The following is a 21,169-nucleotide window of genomic DNA, read 5'->3' as shown; positions in this document are numbered from 1 at the left end:
AGCGACTGAAAAGATAGACACACAAGGTTTTGTGGTTTGTTTGCCAAGTATGACATAAAGGTTTTAATGGTACTATTTACAAACTTTTTTTTTCTTTGCAAATGAGGTTAACTGCTGTAAGATTTGAACTTGTAAAATGAAACCTGTCAGAAAAAGAAAAACAAAACTACAAAAACTGATAAATGACGTAAAAGAAAAACAGTGACTCAATGACTGGAATAAAACATAAAAAAACACACACACAGGATTAGGATCAGACAACAATATAGTGGACTTGCATAGCAATCAATTACTAAAGAGGAAACAGTGCTTAAGGAGTAGACACCCTGAAGTGACAAAAACAAAACAGTTGATGGATAGAGAACCTGACCTTGCCTGTTGATCAAATGGATAAGACTGGATAAGAAACATAATCTAAACTATTAAAGAATGGGGGATCTTGAGGTTAACTCTGCATATTTGTTTATTTATTGGTAGAATGAATTTGAATGGCTCACCAACTCAAAACACCTCTGATAACTGTAATAGCTAGACTGTAAAAAAATGTGCATGCATGCACATCATGATCTTGTTGCGTTGAAGTTGGTGGGATGGGATGGTGGGTACAAGGGTTCATGAAACTAGGTCTTTCTAACAGAGTGGCAGAACAGTCGGTTGTATACTAAATGCCAGGTAAGCTGCGCACATTCAGGCGTGCATACCCTTGCCTAAACAAGCTTTAAGTTGGATAGCAAGTGCTCAATGTTTTTGGTCTTGATGAAGCAATGCCAATTAGCTCTGGCGGACAATCATGGGTCCCCTGCAATTCCCTGAATAAGTAGTCAAACCAAAAGCGAACCCCTTTCAAATTCCAGAGTACTCCAAAATATGCCCATGTTCTATACATGCTACACTTTTAAATTGCTTAGCTAAATCTTTACTTAAATGCTGATTTTAAAGACTTTATTTAGGATGTATGATTGAAATAAATCAAACCCTTTTAATTATCTTTAGCAATGTTTAGTTAGCCATCCACTGTTTTATAGCATCTGGTGCTAGCCAGTCAGATGGCCTGTTTTGGCCTATACTTCCTAGATGATTATGCATGCGTCCATAGTTGCAATGGAAATTAACTGATTGGTTGATAACAAATATTAGTAGATGATTCAAAGGGAACATTTGCTGTTCTGTTACACACCTACGTCCATCTCAGGAAAGCAAACAAATTATGAGAAATCAAGACTTTAAACAAAAAAAAAAAAAAAGGAAAATTACAAACATATATGTACTTTTAAGGAATGAGGGATTGGGATGGACGGGAAAATCCATACCCTTGTTTTGTTTTTTGTCACTCCTCTACACAGCAACACAGAAAACCAGCAGAGAAACCCCTCCCCTCTTGACCAAGCCCCCTTTAGAAGTCTGCTACATAGTGCTCTACAGAAGTGTACACCTGACAGAATAGAGTAGCACACTACGCCCCAAAGAACATTGTTAAGCCAATGAACATAACATTTATGGGAACCTCTCACACTGAACATTTTTGTTTTGTTTTATTTGTAGTTTTTTTTTTCTCGTTTACCTTTTTTTCTTTTTTTGTCAATGGCAAAAGACAGGTTTGACTGATGTTCCATATTATTCACTAAAAACTGTGAAGATATTTGGCTGGTGTTTGAATATCAAACAGCAGAAGTCCTTTCATAATTCTTTGTGAGATGAAGCATTTTTTTTTTCTCTTTTCTCTTAATGCTGGAGAGTGTGATCAGTCTGTCAGCAAGCGGTATCAACAATGCTGTTGTCATGGTGAGACAGGCTCACTTTCTGACTCTGCCCTCGTGTGGCCTGATTGGATGCCTGAGGTGTTCCTGGATGTATCGTCTGGTCCACTTGGCTCGTCCAATATGGCAGGCTCCTCAGAGAGAGGGAATGTGCGAGGGTCCCAGGGATGTACCGTCTGGAATAGGAAAGAAACGGCCATTATCACCTGTCAATCAAAATCTTGGGCCACAGACAAACAGACAAGGGAGACATTCTGACTGCACTGAGCTTTTTCAAATCAGTTGACCCTATTTAAAATGGCTAATTTTTTATATATTTTATATATGTATACATCTTTCATGTAAAAAAAAATAATTAATAGGCTAATTAATTTGAAATCTAAATGTTGTGTACTATTTAAATTGACACTTAACTGATCTCTTTTAATGATTACACAAATTCGGTACGGATATGTTTAATTGTTAACATGTAGTGATAGGGATATGGCTTAGTTCCTTCATACATGAGGTAATGACCCTTCAGAGGTATTTTGCCACTTTGTAATACCTGTACATCCTTCAAGAGATGAATATATAGTTTTGCTTCTAATAATCCTGGCAACGCTATACAAATGGTGGACTTGGCTGATCTAATAATACACACTCGATGGATCAAATTATCAGCTGGGTGGGGTTAGGAGCAGTACTACAGTCAGTCAGTAGATGGCGTTGAAAACAGTTTGGTTTTGGTCATAGGAACATCCTCTGGTTCTCAAAATACACTGTATTTGTATGAACAGAATTAACAATGAAGGAATGGTTCAATGCTTTGTGTGTCTGTGAATCTCTCCATCTCTCTGCCTATATAAAGCCTTCTTGTGAGTGAGTGAGTGTGTGTGTGTGTGTGTGTACACGTGTGCGTGTATGCTTGTATGCGTGACAGTTTAAAGCACGGCAGGGGCTCGTACCCTCTCCTCATAGGTGAAGTCGGGCGTGGAGCAACGCGTGTGGGAGTCACGCGAGGAGGGCGTGTCGGGGCTCGGGGGGCTCATTGGCGACGCCAGCGGCCCGTAGTCCTGCAGCACGTGGAACTGTGCCATGTCCGGGGACGACGGCTGGGGGGTGGAGGGGTTGGTTCCCCCCAGCAACGGCGTGGTGCGCCCATCCAGAGATTTAAATAATCTGTTGAGACAGGAAGAGACAGAATTAGAAACCCATTACAAAGATGATTTTAATCACAAACGCACAGAAATAAGGCAAAGGACGACCAAATGCGTGTACAATGACTGTAAAAAAATAGACAGCAGAGCATCATGCACAGACACAGCACATGAAGAAATGAAGCCGGAATTGGTTACATCGCCGCCATTTTGTAGTTCCTACTGGTGGCTTACCATTGGACTGGGCATACAAATATTTGCACTTGCAGATGATACATAGATGAGTTAGTACTCTCTCTGTGTGTGTGTGTGTGTGTGTGTGTACACGTGGGTGTGTACACGTGTGTGTGTGTGTGTGTGTGTGTGTGTGTACCTGCTCCCTCTCCTCTTGGCTGGTGCCAAGGCCCTCCAGGAGTAGCGGGAGCGTTCCTGCTCCTGCAGGGGGAGGTGCAGCTGAGCGAACACCACGTCTGACAGGTCCTCGATCTGCACACAGCGCCACACACACACGTCATTAACACACGGCCACGCACTGCTCCTCAACTAGTCATTTATACACACGGAGAGAAAGAAGTACAGCGAATGGGGTGGAATAAAGAGTGGAATGGGAAACAAATTAGGGTTACACACACACACACACACACACACACAGGGTGCCTATCATTCGTCTTTTATCTGTCCTCCCTTCCTTCCTCGGTCCTCGTTCCCACTGATCTAGACAAAGAATGATGGGGCGGCAACAATGGGGTAGTCCATATAGTTTTGTTTATAGATCAGAGGGAACGAGCCTAGAGCATCGAGGAGGGATGTTGAGAGGCACCCACAGTGGGTTGTGACAGTCTCTCACCTCTGCATCCTCCTCATCCTCTGCGACTGGCTCGTCCAACACGTTCACCTTCCTCCACCTGAAACCCCAACATGACCGCACACGTTAGCAGCCGGGACTAAAGCTCAACAGACACGACACACAGTAACACGTATGGACTCGTATAAACGTTTGTTTATCTTTTATATTTATGTACTGAATTTGGGTACATGTTTTGACAACACAAGCACTCATGTCATGTCAATGTGACTGAATTTGAATTTTATGGAAATCAACATGTTTAGGAATTACACATCTGACACGCGTGCACGCACGCACGCACGAGGTACCTTGGCGTGAGGATCTCTTTGTACTGCAGCTTCTCCACTCGAGTGGTGGCGGCCACAGACATGGGGATGACGATGTTGTTGATGTCAAAGGAGCTCTCTCCTCTCCTGCGACGGATGGGCTGCTCAACACCAAAACACAAACACAAGCAACGTCAACAGGGGTTACACTCAAACAGCGTCAGAAACGCCACACATGCCAATACAGATAACGAAAATAATAAATAAATGTAAATAAAAAATAAATATAAATAAAATAAACTAATAAATAATTGAAAAGTAAAGTGATTGAGTGTTGGCATCCGTACCGCTCCAGACTGGCTGCCGGGGCCAAACGGCGTGTAGGCCTCGTTGGGGAGGGACAGCTGTCGGCTGAGGGGGCTGGGAGTGGATGGATGGAAGCTGGAGAAGGATACAGACGGGCTGCCAGTGTCCACCAGCTGCCGTGGATCTGAGAGAGGGATAGAAAGAGAAGGAAAGAGAGAAGGAAAGAGAGAAGAAAGGAGAAAAGCAAAATGAAACACTTGATTATTATGTAACTGTTGATCACATAAAGGAAATGTTTGAATCAGTTGAATATTGTTCACAGCTTTGATCACCACATATTTTTCACATAAGTTTTGATGAGTCATTTCCGCTATACTACAGAGGAAGTCCTACTAATAATCAACTTCCTCTTTCTTTTTCATCCGTAAATAGCACTTCCTAATCTCCTTATTGTCGTGGGCAGATACCATAAGATATTATGAAATCAGCCCTAACCTCCTGCTCTGCCAACCCTCCTCCTCCTCCTCACTCACCATCAGTCGGGTCTCCTGACAGCTCTCGCGGTCTCTTGCGGCTGTGGCTGCGCTCGTGGGGCCTCCCCGATCTGTAGGGGGTGTGTGTCTCCGACTTGGACACTCTGCCGCTCCTGTCGGCCAGGGAGCGGTGGTGGGAGCGCTCCAGACGACTCTTGCGATGGTGGGCCAGCCCTGGAGAGAGATGGGAGACACACGCATATGAGAGGCGGCAGGGGGAAGAAAGGTCAACCCTTTACTTCTCAGCAGCAGAGGATATGAGGGTAAAATGAGGGGTATTCATGGGTTTCATCAGGTCCCTTTGCACAGGTGTATTAATCAAGCACCATGCAGTCTGCATTGATAATCAAGGTGCTTGATTGTATACACCTTTGGAAAGGGACCTGATGAAATCCATGAATTGATTCTGATTCTGTATTGGTCAGATGAAAACCAAAACAAATTGCTATTTTTTTCTGTGGAAAGGAGCCAATAATTGTTTATATATTTAGCTTTTATACTGATGGACAATGGAGACAGGAAGTGAGTGGGATCAGGACATGACCGCACAACAAAATTGAACCTGAGTCCCCATGGGTACTGAGACACGGTCCAGTGCATGTAGTACGGACAATGAATTTGCCAGATAATAATAAACACTTGGGTGCACTGAACCAGAAGTAATATTAAATGCAATAGCCACAGAGGAAATTACCAGCTAATTCCACCACCAGGAGGTAGGCCTGCACAGGTATTTATCAAGGATTTTAAGCCCATCTGTCTCCAATTATATACACTGGGATGCAGTCAAGGATCACTGCCCACTTAAGCCAAGCTAACAAATGCTGGGAGTTCATAGAGATGCTTCATTATGATGGGTCTGTGTGTGTCCGTGCACATCTGTGAGTGTGTGTATTTGCATGCGCTTGTCTGTCTGTCTGTCTGTCTGTGTGTGTGTGTGTGTGTGTGTGTGTGTGTGTGTGTGTGTGTGTGTGTGTGTGTGTGTGTGTGTGTGTGTGTGTGTGTGTGTGTACTCACGGACTGCGGCCATGTGTGAGTTGCCCAGCTTGTGCTTGTGTTTGGAAGAGGCGGCAGAGGGCTGGGGGAGGCGTATGCGGCTGAGAGCGATCTTGTGCTTGAGCGAGTGCTTCTTCAGGCCCTTCAGCCTCTGGGCATGGCCACCCTGCCCCTGAGCCTTCATCAGACTCTGCAGATGAATGCTCAGCTTTGTGTCTGGGGGAGAGAGAGAGGGAGAGAGAGGGAGAGAGAGAGGGAGAGAGAGAGAGAGAAAGAGAGAGAGAGAGAGGTGTAAAGTCATGACAAAGATAGGTACAAAGTTTATTTTGTAGCAATGCTCGATGGTGTTTTGAGCCCCCAAAGCGTCTTCCAGGCAGCGCTGCCACCGTCGACTTAATATAAAAGGCACCTAATCCTAAGCCTAACTTTAACCCATGTCTAACCCTAGTGCCCTCCAGGCAGCACTGCCTTGAAGACAAAGTTGGGGGCTCAAAACACCAAGAAACTGTAGAAATCCAGCTACACAACAGTGATGTGAAGTAGAGATTCCTAAAAGAAAAAGGCATCTAAAAGAGAGATCACTAGGTATACTTGTGTCTCATGTGTGTCTATGCGGATGGAGCTTTGGCATACCTGATAACAGGCAAAGTGTAGGGGTGTGTGTGTGTGTGGGTGTGTTTGTTTTCAAGATACCAAAAAGTAGCAATAAATACCTGAATGTAACGCAAGTTTGTCTGTGTAACTGTGTGTTTTCTTGGCATACCAGGTAGTAACAAGCCAGTGTCTGTGTGGTGCACTGTGTACTAGAGGGTGTGTGTGTGTGTGTGTGTGTGTGTGTGTGTGTGTGTGTGTGTGTGTGTGTGTACATGTGTGCTTTTGGCATGCCGGACAGTGAGGGCTGTGTGTATGTGTATTTGGCATAACTTACAGAGGAGACTGTGTGTTTGTATTTGTTTGGCATACCTGACAGTGGAGACTGTGAGTGTGTGTGTGTGAGTGAGTGTGTCTGTGTCTGTGCGTGTGTGTATTTGGCATACCTGACGGCAGAGAGAGGATAGGATGGATGCCAGAGTCGAGGTGGGCCAGACGCTCTGGCAGAGACAGCTCCAGTGGGGGTGGGAGAGGCTGGGGGGGCCTGCTGCCTCCACACATGACACAGGAGTTGTTCACCCCGCAACCAGCAACACAGGCCTTGGGAACCTAGCGCGTGAGAGCGCGTGAGAGAGAGAGAGAGAGAGAGAAGAAAAAAAGAAAGAGAAATAAATATTTCCTACATTTATCTTCTATTTATTTGAGAGGCATGATTTATCCAAGTGATGAATACAGTTAGGTCTGGGGTGTGTGTGATCATATATCATAGAGAAGTTTTGAAAGCAGAGATGATTAATGCCTTGCCAACCAACATTGTTTTCTTCCCCTTATTAAATCTGTTGAAAGAACCCATAAAACAATAAAACAATCACACACACCTTTCCAGTGAGGTTGGGGAGAACGTTGGGGTGGACGAGTCGACGTCTCCGACAGCTGAGCAATGGGCGTGTGCGGGCTGCCACACAAGTGGGGTCAGGGGTCACGCCCAGGGGCTTCCTGTCAGAGGCGTCCTCAGCGCTGCAACAAACCACATCAGAAAAGGTAAACAACAACGTACAGCACCACAAACACAGCCAACTCTCAGCATAGTTTCCCCACCCACTGCAGTCTATCCTTGCAATCCAATAGCCAGAAGTGCAAAGAGCTGTACATGTTCACTGCTATTTTAAAATGTGTGTAAAGTCATTAAATGTAGACACATATATTCAGATGCATCTCTACACCCTTACACACCCTCTTTCCATTCCAGGAAGAGAGGACAGGTTGTAAACATGCCGACAGGTTGTAAATATGAACTCTTTATTTCTCCTCCAGATAAATGTGTCAAGTTAAGATTTTACATGACAGAGTTTCATGCAAAATCAAACAAGGCCATTCCTACCAGACTGCAATTTGTATCTATGCTGCCCTTAAGCCTGTAGGGGGCAGCAGAGAGCTCTTGGCAGTTGTTTTATTCTTTTGGGACCAACACTTGACAAAGGCTTCCGAGCCGAAACGTCGTCATTTAATACTTTTTGGCATCAGGACAAGAGTGTGCGGTCTCCTCTATCCTCTTCAACTTATTCTTTTGGGGTACCTGTTTGGGATGCCGTTGATGGAGTTGAACGTTCTAGAGTGATTGGGCTCTGCTGCTGGGTTCATAGTCCTCTCAGAGTCTCCATCCTGAAGGCAGAACACACGTAGGAGAATACAATGTTACAGTGAACGAACTATGCACTTTAGCCTAAGCTAACAATTCAGTTCACTGGAAAGCTTTGGTTACACATCAACTTCTCTGGAATCTCATGAGATTTTTTTTTTTGTGTGTGGTTGTTGAGGTAGTGAAACTGAGAGCTTGAACATAGCCAGTCTGACTCAATTCTTGTTCTCGCTCGTCCGAGTTCTTTACCTCAGGGGCGGCACACGGTGAGGGCAGCATGTCAGTGGACAGCTCACAGGGAGCAGGCTCACCCAACTCCACAGCACCCTGCAGGACACGAGGGGAAAGTCGGGGAAAAGTCAACCACACTGAGGATTGTTTCACAACCGCAAACCGATACTCATTTCTCCAACTTCCCCCGTAATCCAACACGCAAACACACTGACATGTGCACGCACACATACGCACACACTCTCTCTCTTCTTGTTTTTATATCAAGAGTTGGGTGCTTGACTCTAAGGTCACAGACACATTGACCTTAGATGGCAGGATGTTCTTAAAAACAAGGTTAAAAATACAAAATAAAACGCTGACCTTCAATCAAGAAGACAGGCTGGAATTTACAGTCAGTTTGCTTTTGTGATGTTTACCTTTGAACTCAAAATAAGCTAACACCGCTTAAACCATAACAAACACAGTCCAAAAGTGTGATTTCACTCAGATTTAGACCCTGTGTCCACCAATCGCGTTTTTTGCACCGACGGCGACAATTTTCAATATAAAGTCAGCAGTATGTAGTTCAGCGTTCACAGCGCTGAGCGCCCTCGGCGGAAAAAAAGCTCTCGGCGCTGACGTTTTTTACCGCAGTGCTTAGAGCGCTCGAAGTTGAAATTTGTTCAACTTTTCGAACAGCACCGGGCTCGTCAATATCAATTCTCGTTATAAACCGTCTCTGGTTTTGGTTACTTAGCAACAATAAACACTTCTCGAAGCGCCAAGGAAAGCGTTTTTAGGCTCTCAGCGTAAAAAATGCGATTGGTGGACACAGCACCTTAAAGTGTGTCTGCTTAAAAGTCAAGGGAAGTGAAACTTTGGGACACTGAAGGTGATGTAATTTTTTTAGATTAAACTAGAAGTTATGTAAAATTCACAGCATCAAGTGGATAAAACATCACAAAAGAAATAAACACAGTTTGAAGCAAACGTGTTAACATTTTAGATGTATATATTCAACTAACGAATAATGCTAAGCTAAAGAATACCCCATCAAACTACCATATTTCTACACTAGGCCTGTGTAAAATCAAGTCCATTTCTACTTGGCAGTATTTTGGCAGAACACACACACACACACACACACACACACACACACACACACACACACACACACACACACACACACACACACACACACACACACACACACACACACACACACACACACACACACACACACACACACACACACACACACACACACACACACACACACACACACACACACACACACACACACACACACACACACACACACCTTGCTGGCGCGGATCTGCTTGTAAATCTCTGCCTGCTGGCGAATGCGGTACTCCAGGTCTGAGACGTGGGCCTGCAGCCAGTTCCAGTGACTGATGATGGCCGACCGCTCCACCGCATAACGGCCCTCTGCCCTCCTCCATCTGAATGAGAAAAAAGAGACAGAAAGAGAGGGAGGTAGAGAGAGAAAGAGAAAAAGGGAAGGAGAGAAAGATGATGGGATCATTAGCATCATCAGCGTACAGACAGCTGACGTCGTCAGACAGCATCTGTTCATCTTTTCATTCGTTTATTTGTTCACTGCTTGTTGTCTGGCCCATAGAGGACCTCGTCTGAGACCTGCTTCATCTATTTGTCTGTTCTGTCATCGGATGCCAATCTTTAGATTTGAAATCAATTCAAAAGAAATCTGAGATTAGTCTAGTCATTTGTATGTACTCCTCTTTGCCACTCGTAGTAGTGCTGTAATACCTGTTCTACGCTGCAGGGGGTGCCAGTTTACAATCGCTCGCAATATCCTCAAGGACAAAAACATTACAATCCATTATGATGCCTACCATGTCTCCTCCTTTCAGCACATCAGATATAAAACACTTCTTCACCATCTCCCCTTCCATTTCAGAGGCCAGCTAATACCCATCGCTGATGTCTAGCCTCTCCATCTTTCAGCCACACAGACAACAGGCAGCTGCGGAGTCTTAATGGCCATAATCGGAGCATCGAACAATGGGTTTGAACAATGGCCAACAACAACGACGGCGGCTGTATCTACGGCTGATGCAGCGCCGCTTAGGAATGCCAAAGCCAGGAAGCCTCAAGGATATGCATTCCACAAACTGGTTAAGCACTCAGCTACCAAGCGAAACGAGCCAGCTTTCCATTGCACCTTGTCTTATGTAGTGAATATCCATACTAGATAGAGCACCCAGGCACACTACACACAGTCAGGCCCATTCATATCCTGCGCCAATTTTTTGATTAAAAATTAGTTCCTATTTGACAAAGAAAACAGATATGCAGTAATCCTTTTTTTATTTATTAAATATCTTGGCACAACGGATCATATTTTGTCTCATGCTAATGTCATTTCCAGGCAGAAGAAACCGACTGGGCAAAATAGAATGCTCTGTAAATCTAAATGTGTTTAGGGTATGAGTAATTACAGTAACTGTATGTAAAGACTAATTTGGAATATTCCACCAATACATATAGAGCAGTCTGCCTCTATCCACTTAGCGGTGTGTGTGTGTGTGTGTGTGTAGGTTTAGTCGCTGACCCCCTCCATCCATCGCACACAAAAAAGGCCAGCGCACATACACACCCCCACTCACACCCCTAGCAGTGCGCAACTCACACACTCAGCACTTTCTTAAAGGGCATACTCCCTCAGAGACCGAACCTACGCACTCTCATTACCATCCCACTGCACACACACACACACACACACCTCAGACATGACACAACTCTGACATAAACTGAAGAGGGACTCCCAGACTCAAGGTCATTATTTTGCAGTCTTTGCATATCAGCCATTGGCAAATCAGTGCCAACAGCATTCCCGAGTCCATTTACAACCCCCCGCGCCCCCCATTCCTCTTTGTGCCACTTAGCCAAATGAGCCCAAAATGGCCACCGAGCCCCATCCACGGGCTGCACACAGAATTGTTCTCAGAGGCAGATTTAGAAGAACATGGGGAAGGGGAGAGTGGAGCAGAATAAATATTTAAACCAGAGGAAGGACAGAGGGAACAGGGATCCAACAGGGACCCAACACGGACACGAAGCAGGAAAAAGGGCTGAGCAGAAGACGCCTTACAACTGTGTGCATGCCAGTGTGTGTGTGTGTGTGTGTGTGTGTGTGTGTGTGTGTGAGAGAGAGAGAGACAGACAGAGAGAGGAAGTGTGTGTGAAAATGAGAGATAGAGAGGAAGTGTGTGTGTGAGAATGAGCGGGTGTGTGAGCAAGAGAGAGAGAGAGAGACAGAGAGAGCAAGAGAGAGAGTCAGTTTGTGGTTGAGTGAGGTTCGAGTATTGCCAGAGATTTTGGAGGAGATGACTCACTCGATACAAAAAGGAAGAAATGAAGTCGGGGAGCGAAAAAAAAAAAAAAAGTAAACACAGTAAAGACAGAAGCGATGGTGAAAAACAAGTGACACGACTACGCAAAGCAGGCCACGAGCAGTTCGCCGCTGCTGGAGCATCACTAGTGCACCAGATGTGGTACAAACAGGATGAAGCCGAGCAAGGTGAGCCGAGCTAAAAATACTAAAAAAAAAAAAAAAGAAACAAAAACCACCAAGGTAAGAAAAGGGAAAAGAAAGAAAACAAAGCTCGAGAGAGGAAAGTAAACGGACACTTGATCCTTTTCCTCCTTCCTCACAGCTCATTAGAATGCACGGTCATGGTGAGACGGAGCAGCTGAGACACTATTAGAGATGACTTCATTATGAGCACCACATGATCTTCTCCCCTCTCTCTCTCTCTCTCGGTGTGTCTGTATCTCTCTATCTCTCTCTGTGTCTCTCTTTCTCTCTCTCTTTCGACCAGTCTGGGAAAGATGAGGTGACTGCACGCGTGTATAACTAGGCTCTGAGCAGTACCTGTTTGCTTTATAAACATCCCCTGAAATAAACATGACTCATCTTGAGTGATTGAGTCAGTGTGTGCATGTGTATGTGTGTGTGTGTGTGTGTGTGTGTGTGTGTGTGTGTGTGTGTGTTGCAGGGACAAGGACTTGTATTCATGAGGAGCGGTACTCTTTCAATGGACAGCTTTTCCTTTCCAACCCCTTTCTGTAATTATCAAGAGCTGAAAGGAGAGCCTGACAATAAATGACTCCCGACACACACACACACACACACACTCGTTTTGACTTTCCAGGTGCTCTCTGTACCGTCCCTCTGACAAAACCTGTGCGGTGGAAGCTACATGGCGAAACCTTTACACATATGAAATGTTAGCATCACACAGGGTGCTGTTTATTTGAATAGCCTCTGCATTCTATTTACGGCATTTTCCCTGACTGCCTCTAACTTGCTAAGACAAGCAGCCAGCCTTGATGAATCATGCTGTTATATAGTTGCACCAGATGGTCAGGCCAGGCAGTCTAACACAGGGGAATTTAAAAGCAGTACACACACACTAACTCACTCACTCACGCACGCGCACACACACACACACACACACAGACAGTACATAAACACATATAAAAAACACATCCAAAGCCTGCAGAGGGGTATTTAACACATCCGTGTTCCTGCTATTCTACAAATACTTCTACACTGATCCTCTGCGTGTGTGTGTGTGTGAGAGAGAGAGGGAGAGAGGGAGAGAGAGAGAGAGAGAGAGAGAGAGAGAGAGAGAGCGCAAAAGGGGCGGGGGCTGCTCGCTCATGGCGGCATCTATAAAGGGGTCAGACATAAACCGGAGTCAAAGTCCTCAGACAAGAAACCGCTTCTGACCTGTCGCGGTGTCATGGCAACGGCAGTCAAAGTTCAAGTGACTGAAGTTGCGTTTCCTTTTTCATGAGGTGAGTGATGTCATTATGCCTTGTCGGCCTCACCTTGGGTGCGAAGGACAAGCGAGCTGTGAAATAGGACACAGGCAAGTCCTGTGCCACACCTCGGGTTTAAACCGCACATTTGCACATGCTCACAACACAGGCAAGTCCTGTGCCACACCTCGGGTTTAAACCACACATTTGCACATGCTCACAACACAGGCAAGTCCTGTGCCACACCTCGGGTTTAAACCGCACATACGCACATGCTCACAACACAGCAGATCGTCTGCAAAAAAAATAAAAAATCACTTCACGAGATCACACTCCATTTTACATTCCAATCCGCCCGCCCACATATCACACTCCACATCAACACATTGATCTCAGCTATGATGCTAGCTAGCACTCTAAGGCCAAATCTCAGGCTCATCACCAGCTCTCTACACCCCGACAGAGCTCATGACTTCCTGTGTGTTTCACTCACATGTTTGCATACCCCCCCCCCCCCCTCCATCCCTTTCATGGATGCCTGCATATTTAGGTCAGGGGTCCAGGGGGCGGACCCAGGCGGTGGGTAGGGGGCCCTGGCCATGGCAGGTTGGGTGGGTTGCTAATCATCAACCTGAGGGCCTCTGTGGTGGCTACTGCTGGGTCTCTGCTGGGCATGGAGGCGCAACCTCAGCCTTAGCGGTCCTGGACACAATAGTGCACCCACATAGGGTGCCTCTCATTTGGTCTTTTATACACCCTCCCTTCCCTCCTTCCTCGATCTTCGTCCTCACTGATCTAGATAAAGAATGATGGGGCGGCAACAACGGGATAGTCTATCCAGTGTTAGTTATAGATCAGTGGGAACGCCCCTCAAGGATCGAGCATCGAGGAGAGGTGTTGAGAGGCACCCCTGGACACAATAGAGCAACCACATACTATCGGCATAGATTTTCTTCTCTGCAACACCCAGGGCCTCCCCCTCTCGCTCTCTCAGATACACACAGGCTGCCTCTCTCACTCATACACAGGCTGTCTTTCACATACTCAGTCACGCAGGTGGTACGATCTTGTCTATCCTTCACAAACAAACACACTTTACATATTAAAATGTACATTCAAATAAAATGATAATTGTGGAATAACAAAATGTCCCAACAGCCACAGGATGCCATATGAACACATTCTTTTCCAAGCTGGCATGGCCTCGCTCACAACACTCCATATGGCATAACACACATACACACTTCATCCCTTGAATGTCTGCACTTTACACAATTGCTGCTGTACACATTAAACTAGAGGGTCAGCAAAAGAAGACCTCCCCCAGTCACCCCAATATTAAAATAACGGAATCCGTTTCATATATCCCTCCCGTGAATAAAGCAGAAGAGGCCTTTACACCACCAGTCTGAGCCACTCTTCTGCGGCTTTAATAATGCAGCCTCTCTCTCTCTCTCTCCCTCGCTCTCTCTCTCTCTCTCTATCTGAACATAAACAGGAAGTGTAACCCTGGTCATGATTCAGACAGCACTGCGCCGGGGAGGGGCAGCGGCAGAGGAAGCAAAACAGTGATGACCTCAAGCGCAAAGCAGTGCCCAATTATGACAACACTGAGGGAATTTGAGGGTGGAAATAAACTGGGTGGATGGTGGAGAATATGGGTGTACTCTCTTGAGTGCAGACAGCGTCTGAGGTAGACATACGCAGACACAGACACACAGACACACACACACACACACACACACACACACACACACACACAGTAACAACACTGAGGTCACGGGTTCAATTCCCAGGAACCACACACTGGCTTGAAAATAAAATAACATCTGCCATATACATACATACACACACACACACACACTCTCTTTTGACGTAAGGATGCACAAATTGTGAAATTCTGGGTCAATACTGATGTTTAAAATAACAATTTGGACCGATAATCCACTCTAATCCCAAGACACCAGAGAGAGTGTTTGCCTGTGCTAACTGGTGGTGAAGCAACTGGCTGATGCAACCGTGCTTTATCACTTCATGCAGTGGGTGGATCAGCTCACCACAGGCATGCCTTGGCCCCAGCTAAACCTGTTTCCACTAGCAGTCAGGTGTGTGGTGCTAACAGGCGAGATGGGTTATCTCGCTAACCCTGCCTATTCAAGGCGGGAGGCCGACACGGCCTGGCTGACAAGGCTTTGTTGAGGCTGACAGAGGGAGTTGACGACAAAATGACGAATGGGACTCGGTCTGAAGAACAGCAGGCAGTTCAGCCCGTTCAACAGCGCCACGCAAGCTGGCTTTACTGCACTGTGAGCAAACAGGGTGGAGCAGTGTCAGTTGTGTTGGAACAGGTTGGACTCTTTTCGGTCCTGCCCACTTATCAACACATGTCGTTAGCCTCATCGCAAGCCAAGAGAGGCTATTTCTAAATTCGGTCAGAGTAGAGAGAGAGTTATTATTGAGGTGAAGGGATTGATTTCACCATCACTGGCTGATTCCCGGACTGCGGCGCTAACACACACATGGCCTGTGTGGGAGTGAGGTTCACTGGGGCTACTGGAGCGCGACATGCTGCTCTGATGTATTTGTTTGCCTGTTTGGGTCACTGCTCTCGTGTGCTTGAGAGCAAGGGAGAGAAAGGAGGCAGTGGAGTGGCTGTGCCCCCATCAGTCAAGACACACTGACATTCAGATCTTACTTTACTGATGTGGCAGTGAAGACATCTCTGGGACTTCCCAACATTAAAAGACGTGAAAAATCTCCAGCTTTCCTTTATTTCCTTTTTTCATTCTAGGTGTACCATTGGCAAGATTAATCATTACTAAACTGAAACTAAAAGACTCCTGCGCACTGTTTCGCTTGCAGATATCAATTTGTAATTTATACAAATAATTATAATAAAAGAAACTTGATTTTGTTATGGCCTGCCTGTGTTAGTGTGAGCATTTTGTCACATTTTAACACATTTCTCTCAGTATTCCAACACCTCCTACGACGTCCACTGTACTTACAGCTTGACATGGCGCTTGTCCGGGTCCGCGCGGGCGATTTCGTCCTGCTCCACGTCCGACTCCCCGCCCGAGCTGCTCTCGGTGGCGTCCGAGTCAAACGCGGTCTCGGTCGAGTGCAGGAAGCTGCTGCTGCTGGCGTGCAGACGCTCCAGATCCGCCGGCACCGCGCCGCTCCTGAGGAAGTTCGCCACGCCCGAGGAGGAGGAGGCGGACGCAGTGGCCGAGGAGGAGGACGAGGAAGGGTCCACTATGCGGCCCCAGGGGTCCGTGGGTGCGTGGTGACCACCGCTGCCGGCGCGGTGCACGCCCGTTTTGTCCACGAGGCCCGTCAGCTGCTGCTGCACGTGCCGTTCCACCTGCTTGGCCTGGACCACCTGCAGCCGCTTGCGCAGGCGTCGCAGGCGGCCCTCGATGTCGGCCTGCCGCCGTTGCGTCTGCTGCGTGCGCTCCTGCACCTGCAGGCCCGCCGTGGAGGGAGAGGGAGGACGCAGGAGGGAGGAGGAGGAGGAGGAGGAGGAGGAGGAAGAAGGTTCATGTCTGTGGTCTGTGGTGGTGGTGGTGGTAGAGGTGGTCAGTGTGAAGTCGGAGCTGGAGGGAGGCCCCTCTGGTTCCACCTCCAGCCGCTGGGAAGAGGCACTCTGGCAGGTGGAGGAGGGAGGAGGCGAGGGCGAAGAGCCGTTGTCGTGGGATACGGGGGAGTGAGAGGGCGACGGTTGGGTGGGCTGAGGGGGGTCGTCCACGCCGCCTTCCCCGAGAGAGACGGGCTGGGCGTTCAGCTGCTGCCCCCTGCCCGACGACGCTCTCGCCAGGCCTCCGCCGCTCCGCGTGACAGACGCAGGCTTGGGCAACTGAGTGCTCTGGCCGGCGGGCGTCTTCCCGCCGCCGTTCACCACGCCGACGCCGTTGGCGGCCATCTTCTTGGCGAGTCCGTTGACGGGCATGGCGTGCCCGTTGCCCGTGGCGGGCGTCCTCTCGCCCCCGCTGAGGAGACCCTGCAGCTGGCCGCCGGTGATCTCCAGCGCCTGCCTCTTGCGCAGCAGCGCGTCTCCGCCGGCCGTGGCGGCGAACAGGCCCAGGCTCTGGTGCTGCTGGCTCTTCAGCACCGTCTGCTGGATGAGCGCCCCCTGCAGGTGCGACTTGAGCGACTCCTTGGCCTGCGTGTGCGACGGGACCGTGGTCACATCGGAGCACAGGTAGGAGGCCACCAGGGGCTGCAGCTTGCCCAGCGACGGGGACTTGGAGACGGGGAGCGCGTCGCCGCCGCGCAGCAGGGTCTTCTCCTGGGCGCTGTGGTGGTAACGGTGGTGGTGGTGGTGGTGGTGGTCGGTGCCGTTGGCGACGCGTCGCTTGGAAGGGCCGCCGCTACCGTTGGGCGCGCAGAGCAGAATGTTGGTGGCGTTGCTGTTGTTCTCGGCGCTGGCGGACGGGGACAGGTCGGACGAAGGCGTGGCCAGCTTGAAGCGGATGCGGTGGGCTTCGGCTGGGGCGTCGGTCAGAGCGGGCGCCATCGCAGCCATGCAGTGGCCAGGGGATGGAGCCACCCCCCTCGTCGCTGCACCCTGCCCAATCACCGCCTGACGAGGGTGGGAGAGAGGGAGAGAAACAGAGGAAAGAACTGGTGGGAGAGAGGGAGGAGAGGAAGAGGAAGTGTCAGATGGGAGGAAGACAGACAGGACATGGGGAAAGTAGGGGGATGGGGAAACAGACAGAGAGACAAAAACAATATTACATACATGAACAGTAATGAAAATGGACAGTATCATAAATGTTCTTCTACCACCTCAATCTTAACAGCTAAGCAAATTCCACCTAATTAGCATCTACTGCAGTAGTGCTGCTTCATCTGAAGCCACAATGACAAACTAACTGGCTATGAAACCAACGGAGGGCAAAATATTAAAAGTGGACAAAGAAAACAGACCGGGGAAAGTTTGAGTTAGGGGGTTGGTGGTGTACTGTGTAGGCATAAAGCTTAATCCATGCCTGGCCAGGCACTTGGTCTAAAATAAAGCCAGAAATAGACACAACCCTTCACCTCTTGCTTGACCTCATAGTTAACGCAGTGGAAACAATGTGAACCCGCTAACCGGACTAATAGAGGAGAGGGGGGTGGCTCCACACAAACTAGACCCCGGACACAGTAATGACCACTACAGCTGTTTGGGAGGGAAAATCCTGTTACGGTCAAGCTTGTGTGAGAGAGCAAGAGCAAGGCCTCTCTTTCTCCTTCCCTCCAATGGTGTCTGTCTCTGCTCCTCCTCCTCCTCCTACTTCACAAGAACTAACCATCTGTGGTTAAGGAATTAAGCATGAATCCTTAGGACAAGAGACTGCAGCACTATGTGACTAACTCGAGTGAAATGTGGAATGTTTATGCAGTGTCCTACATCTTTGAGAAACCGTTTCACAACATATATGACTCCATGCTTCCATTTGTGTACAATTCACTTGAGACATACCAGTTGAGGAGATTTATAGGCTGTCATGGTGTGCTAATTGTCTAAAAACATTACTCCCCAAACAGACCAGTCAAACAGGAAGACGAATAATTTGACCTTTGAGTGTAGATAAAATCATATTTTTTTTAAAGCAAATAGTCCTCATCTGACCAGGCATGCTAATCGAAAATAGGGGCATACTGTAGGCCTGACGTAAGACAATGTCCAAGCTCCAAACAGGCGCGTGTTTATCACCAGGGATTAGGAGGACTGTAGTGGAAACTAACTAGGTTAATATGTCAGAGCAACTCGAGGATCAATCATGGTTAAATTGTACGACACTACCGGTCCAGACACAACGTTTTGTTTCATAAAATGACAGAGGGCTTCTCTACAGCATGAAGAGAGAAAGAACATCACCTCTCTGGAGAAAAAATAAACTAAATAGCGTGAAATCTCACCGCCACAGGGCATGCAACGTTTCTACGCCATACTTCCCGTGGAGATTATGCAATACATCCCACAGTCCAAACTAGCACCTACCAATAACAAAATAGCCAAAACAGGACCGCTGGAGACGTACGATAAAATAAGACATGCCGGATATGCGGATGTGGGATTTGAACATTATTTACCTCTACGCTTTCTGTGCAGAAAGTGTATAGCTGCTAACTACTACGCTATAAAAACGAACAATGCGAGTCTGCAGTAGGGTAACAGGAACCCGCGACAATGTAGGCTACACTAAATATCTTTTCCCCTTCTCGAAATTAACGTTGTGAGTGTGAAGTGGCGCCGCGCCTAGTCTCATGTTGCGTAAACTACCGATAGCTAGGTACATGGCAGTTTGCCAAAACCTTAAGTTAGCAAAGTAGGCTATCTGGCTTGAGATAGACCACTGCATTTAACGTTAACGTTGTCTGACAATAAGAACAAGTGGAACTGTTAAGAACTCACGAAGCGTTTTTAGGTTATGTAAGAAATGCGGAAACGTCCATACACGCGTGGGTTAACTACAACTATGCTAATCTTAACTAGGAGCCAAGCCCTTTCCATGTAAATTTGACTAACCTAAATGGTAATTTCACCAACACTTGTTCACAAGACTTGGCGGTTTCTGACTACGAGATTAATGCTACAAACAGGAGTTCGAGCTGACTGCTAAGACAAACAATAAACAACCAAATGAATTAAACTGGCTATATTCAAAGCATGCAACAATATTTACCAACAAGTATAGCTGCTAATGAATGTTACGTTAATATGACGTTAACGTTAGATGGGTTATTTTCAATCCACATAACCATAATATTTATGCTTGTTTAAGAAAATTAACGTTAACGTTACCATGCAGACGTTATCTGTTGTGTTGACAAATGCTGCAGAGCTACCAAACTGAACAATAAGTGAAATTGTGAGTATTAACAAGGTTGCATAACCATAAGCACGTTTACGTTAGCAAAACCCATAATGTAGCCGTATCGTTGGCTACGTAAGTTTAGCGACGCTGGCTAATGGTTTATAAACCATGACGTGCAAAAGATAGAGATCTTATACACTGCACCAATGTTGACAATGTGCATTAAACAAAACAGCAATCATACTATTGTTGCATCAAGCATGTATCAGTATTAATGTAGCATTCATTCAACGCAAATAGCAATGTTTTACAAACAGAGCTAGTATGAAACGTTAACGTTAAATAAGAGAGCACGCCAACTGGTCTAGCAGTAGCTTAGCTAACCAGCTAACAAAGAAAAAGGAGGAACCTACCACGTGATGAAGTGAACTGTCCGACCGAATTTCAGCCGTAATTCCGTGCGGTTTGAGAGGGCTTGCGAAAAATATCAAGAAAAACAAATAATATTTGCCATTTCATACAGCCACTTCCAGCGTCTTTGACAAAATATGGTCCGTTCTCATGTACCTCGCTTTCAGGAAGCCTTTCGTTTTCGCCCCGGATTCACGAAATGGGCGAAACTACACCTTGCTGCCACTTCTTTGAAATATGGACTGCAAGCGAGAAAAATAGTTACATCCAGTCCAATATACAACGCATTTAGGAGAAAAACCTATTATTTACAGATATTCGAATATTTATTTGACTTGGGAGATGCAAACAACCAGTTTCAGAATATTTTTTTTAATCGCTAAAGGGAGAGACGCACAAAAGATGGCGGCTCGTCCCTCTCCATCGGATTTGACTCTGACGAGCGCAAATGCGGAGTGCAGTTTGTAGGCGGGAGACATTTCTCTTGTTGGCCGCTGGGGTACAGCGGCAAGGACTCTCCCTTGCAGCCACTAGGTGGAACTGTTGTCACATTTTTTTCCAGGCAAGGTCAAGTGCCTAGCAAAATATTTCTATTATCCTGAGTGGCCTAAATAAATATTAGCCTACTTGTTTTCTATCACCTCCTAGATCTGCTCTTTAAGAACAACCATGACAGGACATTTTACTGAAATGTATTGTGAGTAGGGAGAGTATGTTGCATCACCAGGTTCCTTGGAAATTAGGCCTACAGTTGACATTTCAAAATCGCTGTGAGTCAATCCATTTCAACAGTCTGTAGAATTTGAAGGAATTGGCATTGAAATGGCAGTGGTTTCGGTGGTGTTACTCTGGC

At 46.8% G+C, this 21,169-nt stretch overlaps 1 protein-coding gene across 2 annotated transcripts; it reads right to left on the bottom strand.

The window, feature by feature from the left end:
• Positions 1–186: 186 nt before the first annotated feature.
• kansl1a (KAT8 regulatory NSL complex subunit 1a) lies at positions 187–20,733 on the bottom strand. 2 transcript variants are annotated; one of them, XM_062525642.1, is made up of 15 exons: positions 20,319–20,733; positions 16,108–17,722; positions 9,609–9,750; positions 8,324–8,401; positions 8,012–8,097; positions 7,314–7,452; positions 6,882–7,044; positions 5,866–6,060; positions 4,849–5,022; positions 4,357–4,499; positions 4,052–4,170; positions 3,744–3,801; positions 3,270–3,382; positions 2,705–2,918; positions 187–1,933 (listed from the first exon to the last, which is right to left on the bottom strand). In XM_062525642.1, the coding sequence occupies exons 2-15, from the start codon at positions 17,622–17,624 to the stop codon at positions 1,778–1,780; spliced, it is 3,297 nt and encodes a 1,098-aa protein (XP_062381626.1). In that variant the 5' UTR covers positions 17,625–17,722; positions 20,319–20,733; the 3' UTR covers positions 187–1,777. The 2 variants fall into 2 exon arrangements, with proteins under 2 accessions (XP_062381626.1, XP_062381627.1); XM_062525643.1 differs by lacking the exon at positions 20,319–20,733 and adding an exon at positions 19,893–20,235.
• Between the last annotated feature and the right edge of the window lie 436 nt (positions 20,734–21,169).

The sequence above is a fragment of the Sardina pilchardus genome, chromosome 22 (assembly GCF_963854185.1).
Source record: "Sardina pilchardus chromosome 22, fSarPil1.1, whole genome shotgun sequence".
NCBI lineage: Eukaryota > Metazoa > Chordata > Actinopteri > Clupeiformes > Clupeidae > Sardina > Sardina pilchardus.
The sequence above is the reverse complement of the archived record's forward strand: the minus strand, read 5'-3'. Positions and strand labels throughout refer to the sequence as shown.

Coding starts and splice junctions, on each gene's coding strand:
- kansl1a (XM_062525642.1), bottom strand. CDS start 17,624: ATGGCTGCGATGGCGCCCGCTCTGACCGACGCCCCAGCCGAAGCCCAC. Junction 6,061..6,881: donor TATCCTCTCTCTGCCGTCAG/GTATGCCAAATA, acceptor TCTCTCCCCCAG/ACACAAAGCTGAGCATTCAT. Junction 5,023..5,865: donor CTCACACATGGCCGCAGTCC/GTGAGTACACAC, acceptor ATCTCTCTCCAG/GGCTGGCCCACCATCGCAAG.